General features: G+C 32.7%; 1 protein-coding gene across 1 annotated transcript; it reads right to left on the reverse strand.

The window, feature by feature from the left end:
• Positions 1–279: 279 nt before the first annotated feature.
• On the reverse strand, positions 280–10,903 carry LOC128226265 (acidic amino acid decarboxylase GADL1-like). The gene is made up of 4 exons (XM_052936147.1): positions 10,578–10,903; positions 8,409–8,758; positions 8,132–8,265; positions 280–374 (listed from the first exon to the last, which is right to left on the reverse strand). Exons 2-4 carry the CDS (start codon positions 8,723–8,725, stop codon positions 280–282), a joined length of 546 nt encoding a protein of 181 aa, XP_052792107.1. The 5' UTR covers positions 8,726–8,758; positions 10,578–10,903.
• Between the last annotated feature and the right edge of the window lie 2,558 nt (positions 10,904–13,461).

A 13,461-nucleotide genomic window follows, 5' to 3' on the forward strand; every position in this document is an offset into this window, starting at 1 on the left:
GCAAATTTTCAAAATATGCAAAATAAAACAACAACACTTGTGGCAAGGTTTCATTGTTACCTAATACGTAGAAACGAGCAATAAGACATGTTGGTTTCAGATAAACATACGACTAAATGTGCAAATTATGATGTTTAGATATGGCATTATCACGGTGTAATACAGCATAGTTTAATTTTAGATGCAAAAAGCTCTGTATTTAATTTGGGGTGTATATTTGCATACAATATGGGGGATCATGGCACAATTCCATGGCCGAATGTGCAAGAAGTATAACACTTACATGCTGGAGTTGAGGACCTCGGCGCACCAAGCCCCGGCAATGGAATACTTGCTGAGTCCGCCATATAACTGGTTGAAAAACCGTGGATGGGCTGAAAACAATTAATTATATTATCGACTGACTGCTCTTTAGCTTTGCACTCCAGTATACACTGGTTTATCGAACTGGTTTCCGTTCGGTTTATTCAGCGATTGCTGGGCATTTAAATTGCGCTGCTAATAAAACTCTTTTTTTAGAATTACCAGTTCATGACAACCCGTTTATTGTCTTTATATACAAGAGGAACAATATCATTTTAAAAAATGGGTTAAACTGTAAACATTTTGAAAAATTGCCATTAAATTATGTTGTAAAATTATCTATATTGTCGTTCAAAAACGTTTAAAAGGTGTTGATTTTTCAGGTGAGTTTGAAGATCTTTTAAATCATTATATAAATGGTACATAATATTTATCAGTTTGGCTCTCCTTTCACAGATAATTTATGTTTAACAATACAATAGACAATGTTGACACTATTATACTCCTTTTGATCAATTTTGTAACCTACTACTATATATCTTATGTTCTTAATTTCTTTCTGTAATCCACATCTTTTAACAACATATGTTTAGCATTCCAAAAAGTGGTCACAACAGGACATTTAATAAAAAAGTGTGCTTAGTCTTCTACTTCCTTACAATGAATGCTTAAAGGACAGCCCTTCGACTCCCATGTAATTTTTTTTTGAATTCGTTGCTGCAAGATTATGCAATAACTTTATTTTAAACTGTTAAACTTTATTATCCACAACACAGTACCAAAAGTTTGAGCAATTATGCTCTTGTCGATCCCATGAATGAAGGTTTTTTGGTGTGTTTTTTATAAAAATGCTTAATACAGATTTGATAAATTTCTTATTCGTCATATCTTTGAACGGTTTGTTATGGAAACTTATTAGTAATTTTGTATTGGTGTTAGTATTTGTAGATACATCTGATGTAAGAGTTTCTTTTCACCTGTTAGGAACTGCTTGTTATAAGATATTTACTCCTGAAATTGTGTTGTTTAATTTTGATCCTATTAAGAATACAATTCGCGTTTTACATGCCCGAATTCGATAGAATATCGTTTATGTATTTTGGAATCAACCCAGTTCTTAAAAAAAACAAAGATCACAATCTAAACCAAAAGGCTGATGACGCATAAGATGGCTGTATGCTGTACCTACCCAGTGTAACAAAAACTTTTTAATAAAATTATTTCCCCATATTATTTCTTTTCAAATAGTGTAGAAGCTTTTGGGTGTTTTCGTTTGATTAACTGGAAGTTGTTTAAACTGAGCCATATTAATAACAAAAGCTTATAGAAGAGAGTTATTTTGTTTGCTTTGATATAGATTTAATGGAGTCTAAATTCAAATGGAATATAAGAAAAGTATTTCTAAATTGGTTTAATAGTCAGATTAATCAACCATTTTAATGTAATTGCTTTAGAATAATATTCAAATAATATTATTTTTGAAATTATACATTCATGGTTATCATTTCCAAAATATACTTCAAGTGACCTATCGTTTCTTGACGTAAACTCATTATTGTTATTTATATTATTAATTTCACTTCTTTTTGATAGGCCAATCCAAAGACGTCGTGTCTTTTCCCTATTTAATTGCAGTCGAGAATAGTGTTCAAACTGATCGAATACATCAAGAACGATTGGTATTTCATTGTGATTCTTTAAAAAACGAGTTATGTGATCTGTGAGTTGAGTAACTTTAAGATGTTTTCCTTGTATTTTATACCTATATAATTTCCACATATTCTTAACGGAGTTGATACAGCTACTGTAGTAAAAAGCAAAGTAGAAAGGTGACACCTTGCCGTATACCACGTTGTAGTGAGTTTTTGACCCATCCATTGTTTGCAATTTTGACATTATGTTACAATACAGCTTTCTCACCCAATAAAAAAGGAAGGTTTAAATCCATATTAATTCAAAATTTTAAACAGGAAAGGCCATTCAACTGTATCAAAAGCTTTTTTTAAAATCTAAAAATAGAATAGCATCTAAATCGATTAACTTCCGTATAATCAATTATATCATCTATTTGCCTTATGTTAAAACATATATTCCTATTTTCAATGTATCCTTGTTGGTCTTGACTTATGATGCTTGTTAAAACAGATTGTAGTCGTTTTGCTAGAACTTTTGCTGCTAACTTATAATCAATATTTAAAAGAGAAATAGGTCGCCAGTTTTAAAGGTTTTCTGAAATAGGTCGCCAGTTTCCAAGATTTTCTGGGGCTCTTTTTTATATGATATCGAAATACACTTTGCCTTTGAGTAAAATGTAATTCACCTTTATCATGCGCCTGTGGCTTTATTTTTTAACTGTATCTGTGCGCCTGTGGCTTTATTTTTATATATTTCGTTGAGTTCTCCTTTAATTCGAATAATACGTGCGGAAATTTCAACGTCCAGATTTTTGTCATTTGATTCATATTTTAAGTTTTTTCTCATTCATTAAGACGGTTATTGAGAGTTAGTGATTCTTGTTTCGAAAATTCAACTATTTTGAAAATTGCCCATTTTATTTGAGGTTTCATGTATTGTTGAATGATTGTATCTAGAACAATGCTAATAATAGTTTTGTACTCATTATTTTCAATGAAAGAATTATTAAATTTCCAATACCAAGGACCACTTTGATTTGGTATTTTAATCTTAATTGAGATAGCCATGTGATCCGTTGTTTGTATGATGGCAGGTTGTATATCTGTGGTTAATATATGGGGTACAATTTTTTGTTCAATAAGCCAGAAGTCTGTTCTACTTTTGTCAATATCGTCATTTACGCCTCATAGTATATTGTTGTTTCTCTGGATTAAGTAATTTCCAAATATATCACGATTCTACAATATTGACCTTAGACGTTGTGACTTGCTTTTTAGATCGCTGGTGAACGTGTCATTATAATCCACCCAAATAATCTTAATCCCTGAACTATTTTCATAAAGGATATTTGATAATTTGGTTTAAAAGACATTTCTTTTTTATTATTTGAAGCATTTAAGTTCACTTTAGTGTAAGTATTATCAAATTTGTCTAAATTAAGTAAAATATATCTGCCTTGTATATCGCTTACAGTATTCAAAATACTTATTTGAAGTTTTCATCAATATTGAATAACCCTATCTATTCGATTCAGCATATCTATTTATTAAAGTCCAACCAATGAAATCATTAATTATTTTTTCGATATTATCAGTTAAATGTGTTTCTTTAATGACAAGGGCGCGTTCATTTATTACTATCCCTTAAACCTTGAACGTTTAGAGATATCAGATGAATAATGCTTTGAGTATGATTCATATTTTTATATAAAGATGATATGAGAAAAAAAGTAATCGTTCTTTGACATATTTCTGAACTAAAAAAAGAAAAAAGTAATATGATGTAAGCCCGAAGTACATTCTTATCGTAAACAAAGGCGAACAGATAAGAAGTGCAAAAAAGGTACCATACAAACAATTATTTCTAATACACAACAGAAACAAACAATACTTTAAGGCGAAGTAGTATTAGTATGCATAGAAATATTGCATTTAGACATCTATCAAAAAAGAGGAATTTATGTTTTTAATTAAAAAAAATGAATCGCGTACAATAAACAAATACGTATAACACGTTAACACAATGTATTGTTGTAGTGTTGTACAAATATAAATACATTGTATTAATATCAATAGTAATGTAACATATATAAATGCATGTGAATGCTTCAAGAGCCAAAATAGTTGCTGCTTTCGTTTGAATATTTTTCATTTAATGCGTATGACAACAGACAAGTACATGTACACGATAATAATGCTTTCTAAAAACATTATACTAATGACTTATAAACAGACATTGCTGTATATCCCATGTAGGAGGTATTTTTCGCATCAATAAACAATAGTGATGAAACGATAATCGAGTACAATCGATTAATCGTCGCTGGCAATGCTATATCGGCGACAATCGATAGTGGTTGTCCAAAATCGATGTCGCTAATGTTACTTCCGGTAACTACGTATTTTTTTGTTCTGTGGCAAAAGTCGAGTAAATGTAAATTTTTCTTTCAGGTAAATTCTCGTTGAGTTTATTTAAACAAGAGATGTCACTCTCTTATACAATTGATATGAATGTAAACACTTTTGCTTAAAAACTTAAAACCTCTTCCAAAATTACAAATTAATCTTAATTGTTTATATATTTCATAAAACATTCTTCAATAACCTGTCTCTATGATGTAGTGGATGAGATCTTTCCTGTAAATACCGGAGATCCCGGCTCGATGCATTCTGTTTTTGAAAACGTTTTTGGTTTGGTTTGTAATTAACTAAATTACTTTTTTTGTTGAAAGTTTTATGAAATTAAGATGTTCTAATGAAATGATGAATTTAACAGGTTCACAAAAAAATGATATGCGTTTACATGTATAAAAAATTAAGATACCTTACATGTTCCAGTGTGCATCATTTTGCAGTTAATGTTTTTTTCGTTTAGTTGTTTAAAGACAGAACGGGGCTATGGAAACTTACTTTCTGTTGCAAAAAGCATGCATATAGCATCACACGTACTGAATCCAGGTTTAACCATGCTCGTGATACTATGTATAAATAATATATTCCTTACTGATATCATGAACTTTCGATTATTGTTCGATAGTAAATCGAAATGCCTGGTCCGATTCGATTCGATTATCGATAGCAAAAAGAGTCCGATTTTCAAACACTAATAAACAATCGCCCCAGTTAACAGACATAGACAGTCACGGAGTACAAGTAGACTTGATATAAAGTGGTTTTTAAAAAGTATTGAGCCGTACATTTGTACATGTGAAGTGCGATTAACAAAAAATAACCCAAACCAAACTAATGTACAGTAAATCATAATTTAGTGGTATTAAAGTGTCCGTAAAACAGAGCAGGAGTTGATATATATATAATAAAACATAATATAAACAAAGCTGTCGTTCATGTGGCATTAAAATACCATAAAAGATTTCAGCGGGCATTTTGAATATGAATAAAATATCAAATTATTTAACAAAGGTTAATATCTATATATGATTGTTTCAAATTTATATAACATCTGTAGAACACATACAACTACTTGGAAGGTATGTGTTTAGGTGTTACGATTTGGAATTTTCAATTAACATTCTTACACAGTGGTGGGTGCTGATATTGTCAGGACAGTAGCCGGTAAGAGATTTGGATGGTTTTTCTAACAAGCTAAATTAATTACAACAATTTAACCAACTACACATCACTGTACCGTGCTGTAATTCCCATATGCATAATGATACTTACATTTGTTTCTGTTAACAATTTAAACGCATATCCCTTAGTTATACCCTTGATAGAACTAACCATTTAACAGTGGTATGTCAACTAGAGGAACCGTGCGCGTGTGTACTGGCCATACAGTCGGTAAAACTAGTTGATATTATCATTGTTATCAGTGCTCTTATCCGTCTTCGGTCTTACATTTTGTAATTTTATGCATGAATATTTTAAGACACGGATTTTGTAAATAATGCATCCAATATTGTACCTATTTGAAAAATATATGCTTTTATTTCCAGGTCACCATCTCTTTGTTGTTTTGATATGTTCTGTATGTTTGTTATTCATGTCTGAAAATAGCTCATTGAGTTTATGTTTCTTGTTGTCACATACCCAAATTTAAATAAAGATCCTTGTATCTCGTATCTTGTCTCGACTAAACTCTGCTAGAAAGGCATACAATAATGATGTAATTTGTGTCTTTCAAAGGCAATACTAAATAGACAGAGTGAAAAGTAAACAAAAACCACGACAAGAAATGCGACGAAACCATGTGTTCAATGATTGGCCATAGAACTTTAGCCTTCGTTGTGAGATTCAGTTTTATCTAGGGTTTTTTTCTATTTTTATTAACAGTAACCTTGACCTTCACCCTAGGGACCCCTAAGTCAACCCCATGTTAATCCCCCCTATACATCCTTCACACCAAGTTTAGCCACAATATGTCAACTCTAAATAAAGTAATTCAGTGCCAAACGGTGTTCTATTTTTAGTAACAGTGGCCTTGACCTTGACCCTAAGGGTCCCAACGTATCCCCATGAACGGTCCCCATAAACTCCTTCTGTATACCAGTTTAATTTGCAATATGTCAACCATAACTAAAGTTACTCAGTATCAACTGTTTTTCTATGTTTAAGTAATTGTGGCCTTGACGCTAGGGGCCCCAAAAGCAATGTCATGAAAGGTCTCGAAAAACTTTTCCTATTTACCAAGTATGGTCACAATATGTCAATCCTAACTCAAGTTATTCCTTACTATCCATTTTTCTACTTTTAGTAACAGTAACCTTAACCTTGACCATGACTCTCAGAGCCCGAAACACAATCCCATGAAAGGTCACTAGAAACTCTTCTTCTATACCAAGTTTGGTTGCAACATGTCAATCCCAACTGAAGCTATTAAGGACCAGCCACTTTTCTTTTTTTAGTAACAGAGACCTTCATGTTGACTTAAGGGGACCAAAAACGCAATCCCATGAAGGGTATCCACAAACTCTTCCTATATACCAAGTTAGTCACCATTTGTCATACCTTATGCCTAAATGTATTCTATACCATAGGTGAGTTTGACGCCACACCAACAACGGTTTACATCATTCTAATAACTAAGTTTCATTTTGGTTAAAATGTATCAAAAGAGGCAATAAAAGGTCAATCAATAGTCATGATTTGTAAAAGAGTAAATATGGAGTTATGTTAACTAGTCCAGTCCATTGAATGAAGGGTATAGAAGTAATTAATGTTTGGAGATACGTAACCTCATTGTGTGATGGTCCTGAATAACTGTGTGAAGTCTTAAGTGAATTGAATGAAGGGTATTGGATAAGAAGTGAAAATGCCAACTTGCACTGAAACTGACACGTTCCCTTTAGTGTTATCCTTTATCAATAACCGGATGCCGACGCTGATGCCGACGCCGGGGCGAGTAGAAAAGCCCTTTGTATTATATATATATATATATACTAGAATATGTTTAAGTTTATATAGATATAGATATATATATACAAATTTGGCAGTCTGAGCTCAGAGAGTCTAGCAGAACTCGAACTTACGTACATTTATCGTTATTTGAATTACAACCCTATTTGTGTAATGTAAATAAAACAAAATATAGATATGCATTGTCTAGGTTAAATCATATGTTGAGCATCGAATCAGGTAGATGACATAAACCAACCGCAACACCTTATAATGAAAGAACATGCCTATTTTGTAACACTCTTGAAGACGAATATCACTTTTTACTTGAATGTCAATTGTATGCTGAACTATGAAAAATGTATATCAAACCATATTACTTTAAAAGACGGAATATGTTTAAGTTTATTGAGTTGATAACCTCTCAAAAAGCTGTTGTTAATAGAAATTTGGCGATGTATGTGTATAAAGCGTTCGAATTACGAAAAACTTTTCATATGTATTATGAGTAGAAAACATATTCTCTTTTCGCTGTTAATACATCATGTCTTACGACCTATGACTTGTTTGTATAACAATGTACGTTTTATAACGTGTATACTCATGGACATATTGTCTAACGTATTATTCAATAAACTTAAACTTAAACTTAAACTTATGTATTCTACAAATAGTCGAGCTAAAATGACATAAAATAAAACAATCCGTATAATTATATGTTCCAGCATGTGCATTTGGTGTATGCATATTTTTGTTTATGCATCGCATTGTATACGATTTAGGAGGGGCATAAAAATATTTGGCAAAATGTGCTAAATAATACACATGGTGTTTACCGGTCTTCACGCTGTTCTTGATGACTTTCTCGGCAAAATCGATGAGTTTGTTCGCATCGCTGCCCTCCTGACCGATGCTAAGTTCCGTGAGACTCGCGCACAGCTCCTCCGGCGAAAGGAAGCTGCACACTGGCCTGAAACCGGTCATACTCACTTGAATGCAGAAGGCAATAAAAGCAGCATACAATTAGTATGTGAACCAAAACAAATGTAAAGCTACAGTAGAACCGTTTTTTTTTTATTTAAATTTTAAACCGCTGTTGCAACGTCTAGTTACCTGTTGTTACTCTGCGTCTCATCCACAATGGCCTCCCTGAAAATGAGGTCCACCATCTTATACAAGAAGTCAGTTTCCTTGGCGTCCGTGCTAAGGCTATCGGCAGACTGGGTGACAGTAGGTGTCATGTCCTGGACAACTCTCTCGCACTCGTCACTTGTAGACCTGCCAGCACACGAGCTGACGTCACTTTCATACTCTTGGCACGAATCCTCGTCCTTTTCGTTGTCGTTCACGTTTATGTCATTCACGACTTCATCGATGTCATCGTACGTTCTTGGAACCGTCGTCAAAGTGTTTACTTCCTCCGTAGCCATTTTCAAGTGAAGAAAAACAATTATGCTGTGCAGCTGAAATGAAAAATAACTATCAACAGACCGTGAACAACTTTTGCTCTAATTTTGCCTTCATGTACCAGTTATGTTATTGTAACTCCACTAAAAAGTAGAAAGTTAGTCGAAAGAATGGACGTGTAAGGGCAAATCGATGTGCTCCAAGTCTCTTTAAAGACAGGATGCATATAAGATTCACGTTTCACAGTTCTCACGAAGTAGTCTTTCAACATATCAACTTACATTGAATTAATAAGCTAAAATTTGTTTTGCTATTATTTTTTAGACATCCGATTCCTTAGCTTTCATCATATTACAATGCAGATCTGTTTTCGAAAATAAGGAATTTAAAAATATAGTTTGGTCCGTTTGGTCTCAGAGGGTAGGAAAAATCCATCGGCAAGGTAATGACACTTCGGGTTTGGCATGTGAAACTAAGTTTAAAGTAGTCCAGTAATAAAAAGTAATAAATTTGTTTCACATAAAATCAATCTGTTATCATCTGATTTATCCATATTGAAACTTCTTAGTGCTTCCAAATACTGGTTTCGTGCAACAATACAATCTTGGTCAAACCAGTTTTTATTACTATTTGTATACTTTGTAAAATATACCTCATCTTTATAAAAACATTCTTTAGAAAACAATGGGTCGGCTACATTCCGTATTGTGTTTGTAAACATAAGCAACATATTATTAACAGAGTCTTTGCTTGAGCAATCTGCACTATTAACAATGTTATTAAAAGGAGGTAAATTTGCAATAATCCCGGAGCGAAACTGCTCCTTAAAAGAGACATTCCATTTGTATTTAATCTCTCAGTAGTTTGTAGTAGCAGGTACTATATTATTACATAGTAATGAAATATTAAGCGGATTAATTGATTATATAGTAAAATCTTTAATCTGTGAAAAATTTCGCCCACTCGATAACAAATAATCAAAGAACAGCCGTTATGTGACATAAATGTATGTTGATTGATATTACCAATACGACCGTTTATAATGCAAAAATTTGACCCCTTACAAATATCAAACAGTTTTATCCCATGATTATTATGTGATCTGTCGATTGAGGCCCTGTCAGGAGTGCAATCAGATTCGTAGTCATGACTATCAATATAAGAGTTAAATTTATCATGAATAACATAGTCTTTTTTTATTTTCAACCCTACTATTCAAATCACCACATTGTCAAAAAAGTGTACAATTATGAAGCAATAAAATACGATTAAAGTAACCGCATGAGTGACTTATCTGTGATTATTATACAATAACTAGCAAGTTGAATATATATATATCGGATATCATGTAACATTTAAAACATTTGCTAACAAATGACTTAAATGTTAAATGATATCCGACAATTTAAAAAATATTGACTATCAATTGGCTGACACCAATTATGCGTGTTTTGTCTTCATGATATAGGAAGATTTAAAAAATAAAATACAATATATATGCAAAAAGCTACAATGCTCAGTAGCAAAAACTTTAAACATAAACCCGGTTTAGTGGCAATGGGCAAACGCGAAAGACAAAGAACAAATAAAATCTGTTTTCACCATTTTTTACCCCTATGACCTCTTTCTTTTTTTATTCTTATTGCCTTCCCTCCTTACCACTGTATTTGTAATGGGTTCAGTTTAGAAAGCTTAAGCAACTTTAGGTCGAGTTTTGATTCCTAGCGATTTTTAATATATTTCATTTATAATCAATCAATACCGATTAATTCAATTAAGATCGAGTATTTCTGTTAAAACAATAATAACTTTACATATTTAGATGATATTAACTAGTTATCGTTATGATATGCAAAATACAAATATTGAACTTACCTTGTGCTTTTTTATCCAGAAGTATCTTGATTTCAAAATAAAACTAAGCCCCAATCTAAGCTCGTATTTAATCCGGCTGGTATTAAGCGGTCTTGCGCACTGGACACAGCCAATCACTATTGAATAAAGGCTTGCTTCCTTAATTTATCAGGACTCGTATTCATGTTTTTTTTCTTATATTGATCGACTTATACATGATAGCAATGGTTTTAGTTTTATTTGGAGAAATAATTTCCAAAAATACACTTCACATTTGAATAAAACTAATATCATAGCATTACCAACACGACTACAAATAGAAAATCGAGATATTTATTTGGTGTTCTCACAATTTACCCCATTTACTGTAGTTTCATAACATGTAGTGCAGATTTGACGATGAATACGAACATTATATCCGTATCGAGTATTTTGTCGGTCTACATGATATGGTACAGTCATGCACTTCCCTAGTTCGCTGTTCCCTCTGCACATGCACGCAGTAACTATGATAGACAACTAAGAGTGTGGCTGTCTTGAGGAAGTTGAAGTTAACATCATTAATCCGTATTACAGTCGATGTGCTATCAGCTATCAAATTGTATTGACAACTATTAAGTACACAATCAAAATATTTGTACGAACATTCAAATAACAAGAAACACCGCAATGCGACGAAACCAGGTTTTTAATGAATGACAGAAGAACTTCAGCCTGTGTCTGTTTTTCTATTTTTAGTAACAGTGACCTTGACCTTGACCCTAGGGACCCCAAACGCAATCCCATGAAAGGTATCCATAAACTCTTCATATAGACCAAGTTTGGTCAAGATATGTCAACCCTAACTAAAGTTATTCAGTTTCAGCCGTTTTTCAATTTTTAGCAACAGTGACCTTGACCTTGACCCTAGGGACCCAAACGCAATCCCATGAAAGGTACCCATAAACTCTTCCTATTGACCAAGTTAAGTCAAGATATGTCAACCCTAACTAAAGTTATTCAGTTTCAACCGTTTTTCTATTTTTAGTAACAGTGACCTTGACCTTGACCCTAGGGACCCCTAATTCAATCCCATGAAAGGTATCCATAAACTCTTTCTATACACCAAGTTTGGTCAAGATATGTCAACCCTTACTAAAGTTATTCAGTTTCAACCGTTTTTCTATTTTAAGTAACAGTGACCTTGACCCTAGGGACCCCAAACGCAATTCCATGAAAGGTATCCATAAACTCTTCCTATAGACCAAGTTTGGTCAAGATATGTCAACCCTAACTAAAGTTATTCAGTTTCAACCGTTTTTCTATTTTTAGCAACAGTGACCTTGACCTTGACCCTAGGGATTCCAAACGCAGTCCCATGAAAGTTCTCCATAAACTCTTCATATAGGCCAAGTATGGTCAAGATATGTCATCCCTTACTAAAGTTATTCAGTTTCAACCGTTTTTCTATTTTAAGTAACAGTGACCTTGACCCTAGGGACCCTAAATGCAATCCCATGAAAGGTACCCATAAACTCTTGCTATAGACCAAGTTTGGTCAAGATATGTCAACCCTTACTAAAGTTATTCAGTTTTATAGGTGAGTTTGACGCCGCCCGCCTGTCCGCCCGCCCGAACAACGACGTTCGTCATTCTAATAACCAGGTTTCACTATGTGAAAACCTGGTTAACAGGAGCTGTCACAGAGACAGCGCGCTCGACTATTCCGCCGCATTTCAGTGTAAGGATTGAAAAGTTTTGGCGAAACATGCATGGACTATTAGATTTCAATGCACTACACATGATGTGCTGAGATATTAACATAAATGTGGTTACATGGAAAATGTTAACCAGAATTTCTAAGTCTAATAATAAAGGGCCATTATTTGCAAAATACAGTTATCTAACTTGGTTGTTCAATTAGGTTGGGTGGTTGAATACTATTGTTGAAAGTCTCAATGCAATACATCAAGTAGTTGCTGAGATATTATTATATGTGTGCTAACATGCAAGACCTTAACCATAATATCTAAGTCGCATAATAAAAGGGCAGAAATTATATAATATGAAAGATAGAGTTATCTTACTTGATTAAATAAGAAGGTTAAATGGTTGGGAGCCTGTGTGTAAAGTTTCAATGCAATACATCATATATTCGCTGAGATATTGACTTAAAAGTGGTTACATGCAAAACCTTAACCATAATTTCTATGTTGAATAAAAAAGGAGCCATCATTTGCATTAAATGCAAACTAAAGTTATCTAACTTGGTTAATTAGTCGAGTAATAAAGGCCTATTTTTTACGTTAAATTCAAATAAGTGTTATCTAACTTCATTAATTTAGTAGGTTAGTTGGGAATATATATCTTAAGTTTCAATGCAATTCAATTTTCAATTCAATTCAATATTCATTTATTTGTAATATAAGGCCTCCAGCCCAAAATACATTCAAACAAGATTTTTCTATAACAGTGATGCTATACAAAATGTTAAACAATAATATACACAAAATGAGAATATTAATACAAATGCAAACATAAAAAATATTATTATATAGTTGATCAGTTGTAACATAACCTACAATCTTTTTCTATAAATGTGAAGCTATGCGATAAATATATTGTTGAATAATGCATAAAATAAGGATAATAACACAAATCCAAAATTAATAATTATTGTATAGTTGATCAGTTACAACATGGTACATAACTTGATGCTTTTCACAAAATACATAATGAAAATATTAATACAAGTGCAAACAATAATTCGTATATAGATCTAGATCATCAGTTGCAACATAATACATATAAACTACACTCGCAATTTAGGTAGCATTAGCTCGACACGTACGTATATGCATGTATACATTGGGATAGTAAATTAAAACTTATGCATTTATACCAAGATACACATAACAATGAATTA

This window comes from Mya arenaria, chromosome 3 (genome assembly GCF_026914265.1).
Source record: "Mya arenaria isolate MELC-2E11 chromosome 3, ASM2691426v1".
Taxonomy (NCBI): Eukaryota; Metazoa; Mollusca; class Bivalvia; order Myida; family Myidae; genus Mya; species Mya arenaria.

Bases quoted from the DNA above. Each gene is read 5' to 3' on its own strand.
- LOC128226265 (XM_052936147.1), bottom strand. From the start codon at position 8,725: ATGGCTACGGAGGAAGTAAACACTTTGACGACGGTTCCAAGAACGTAC. The intron at 8,266-8,408 runs GTAACTAGACGT...GACCGGTTTCAG, and splicing joins GAGACGCAGAGTAACAACAG to GCCAGTGTGCAGCTTCCTTT. The intron at 375-8,131 runs GTAAACACCATG...AATTGTTTTCAG, and splicing joins CAAGAACAGCGTGAAGACCG to CCCATCCACGGTTTTTCAAC.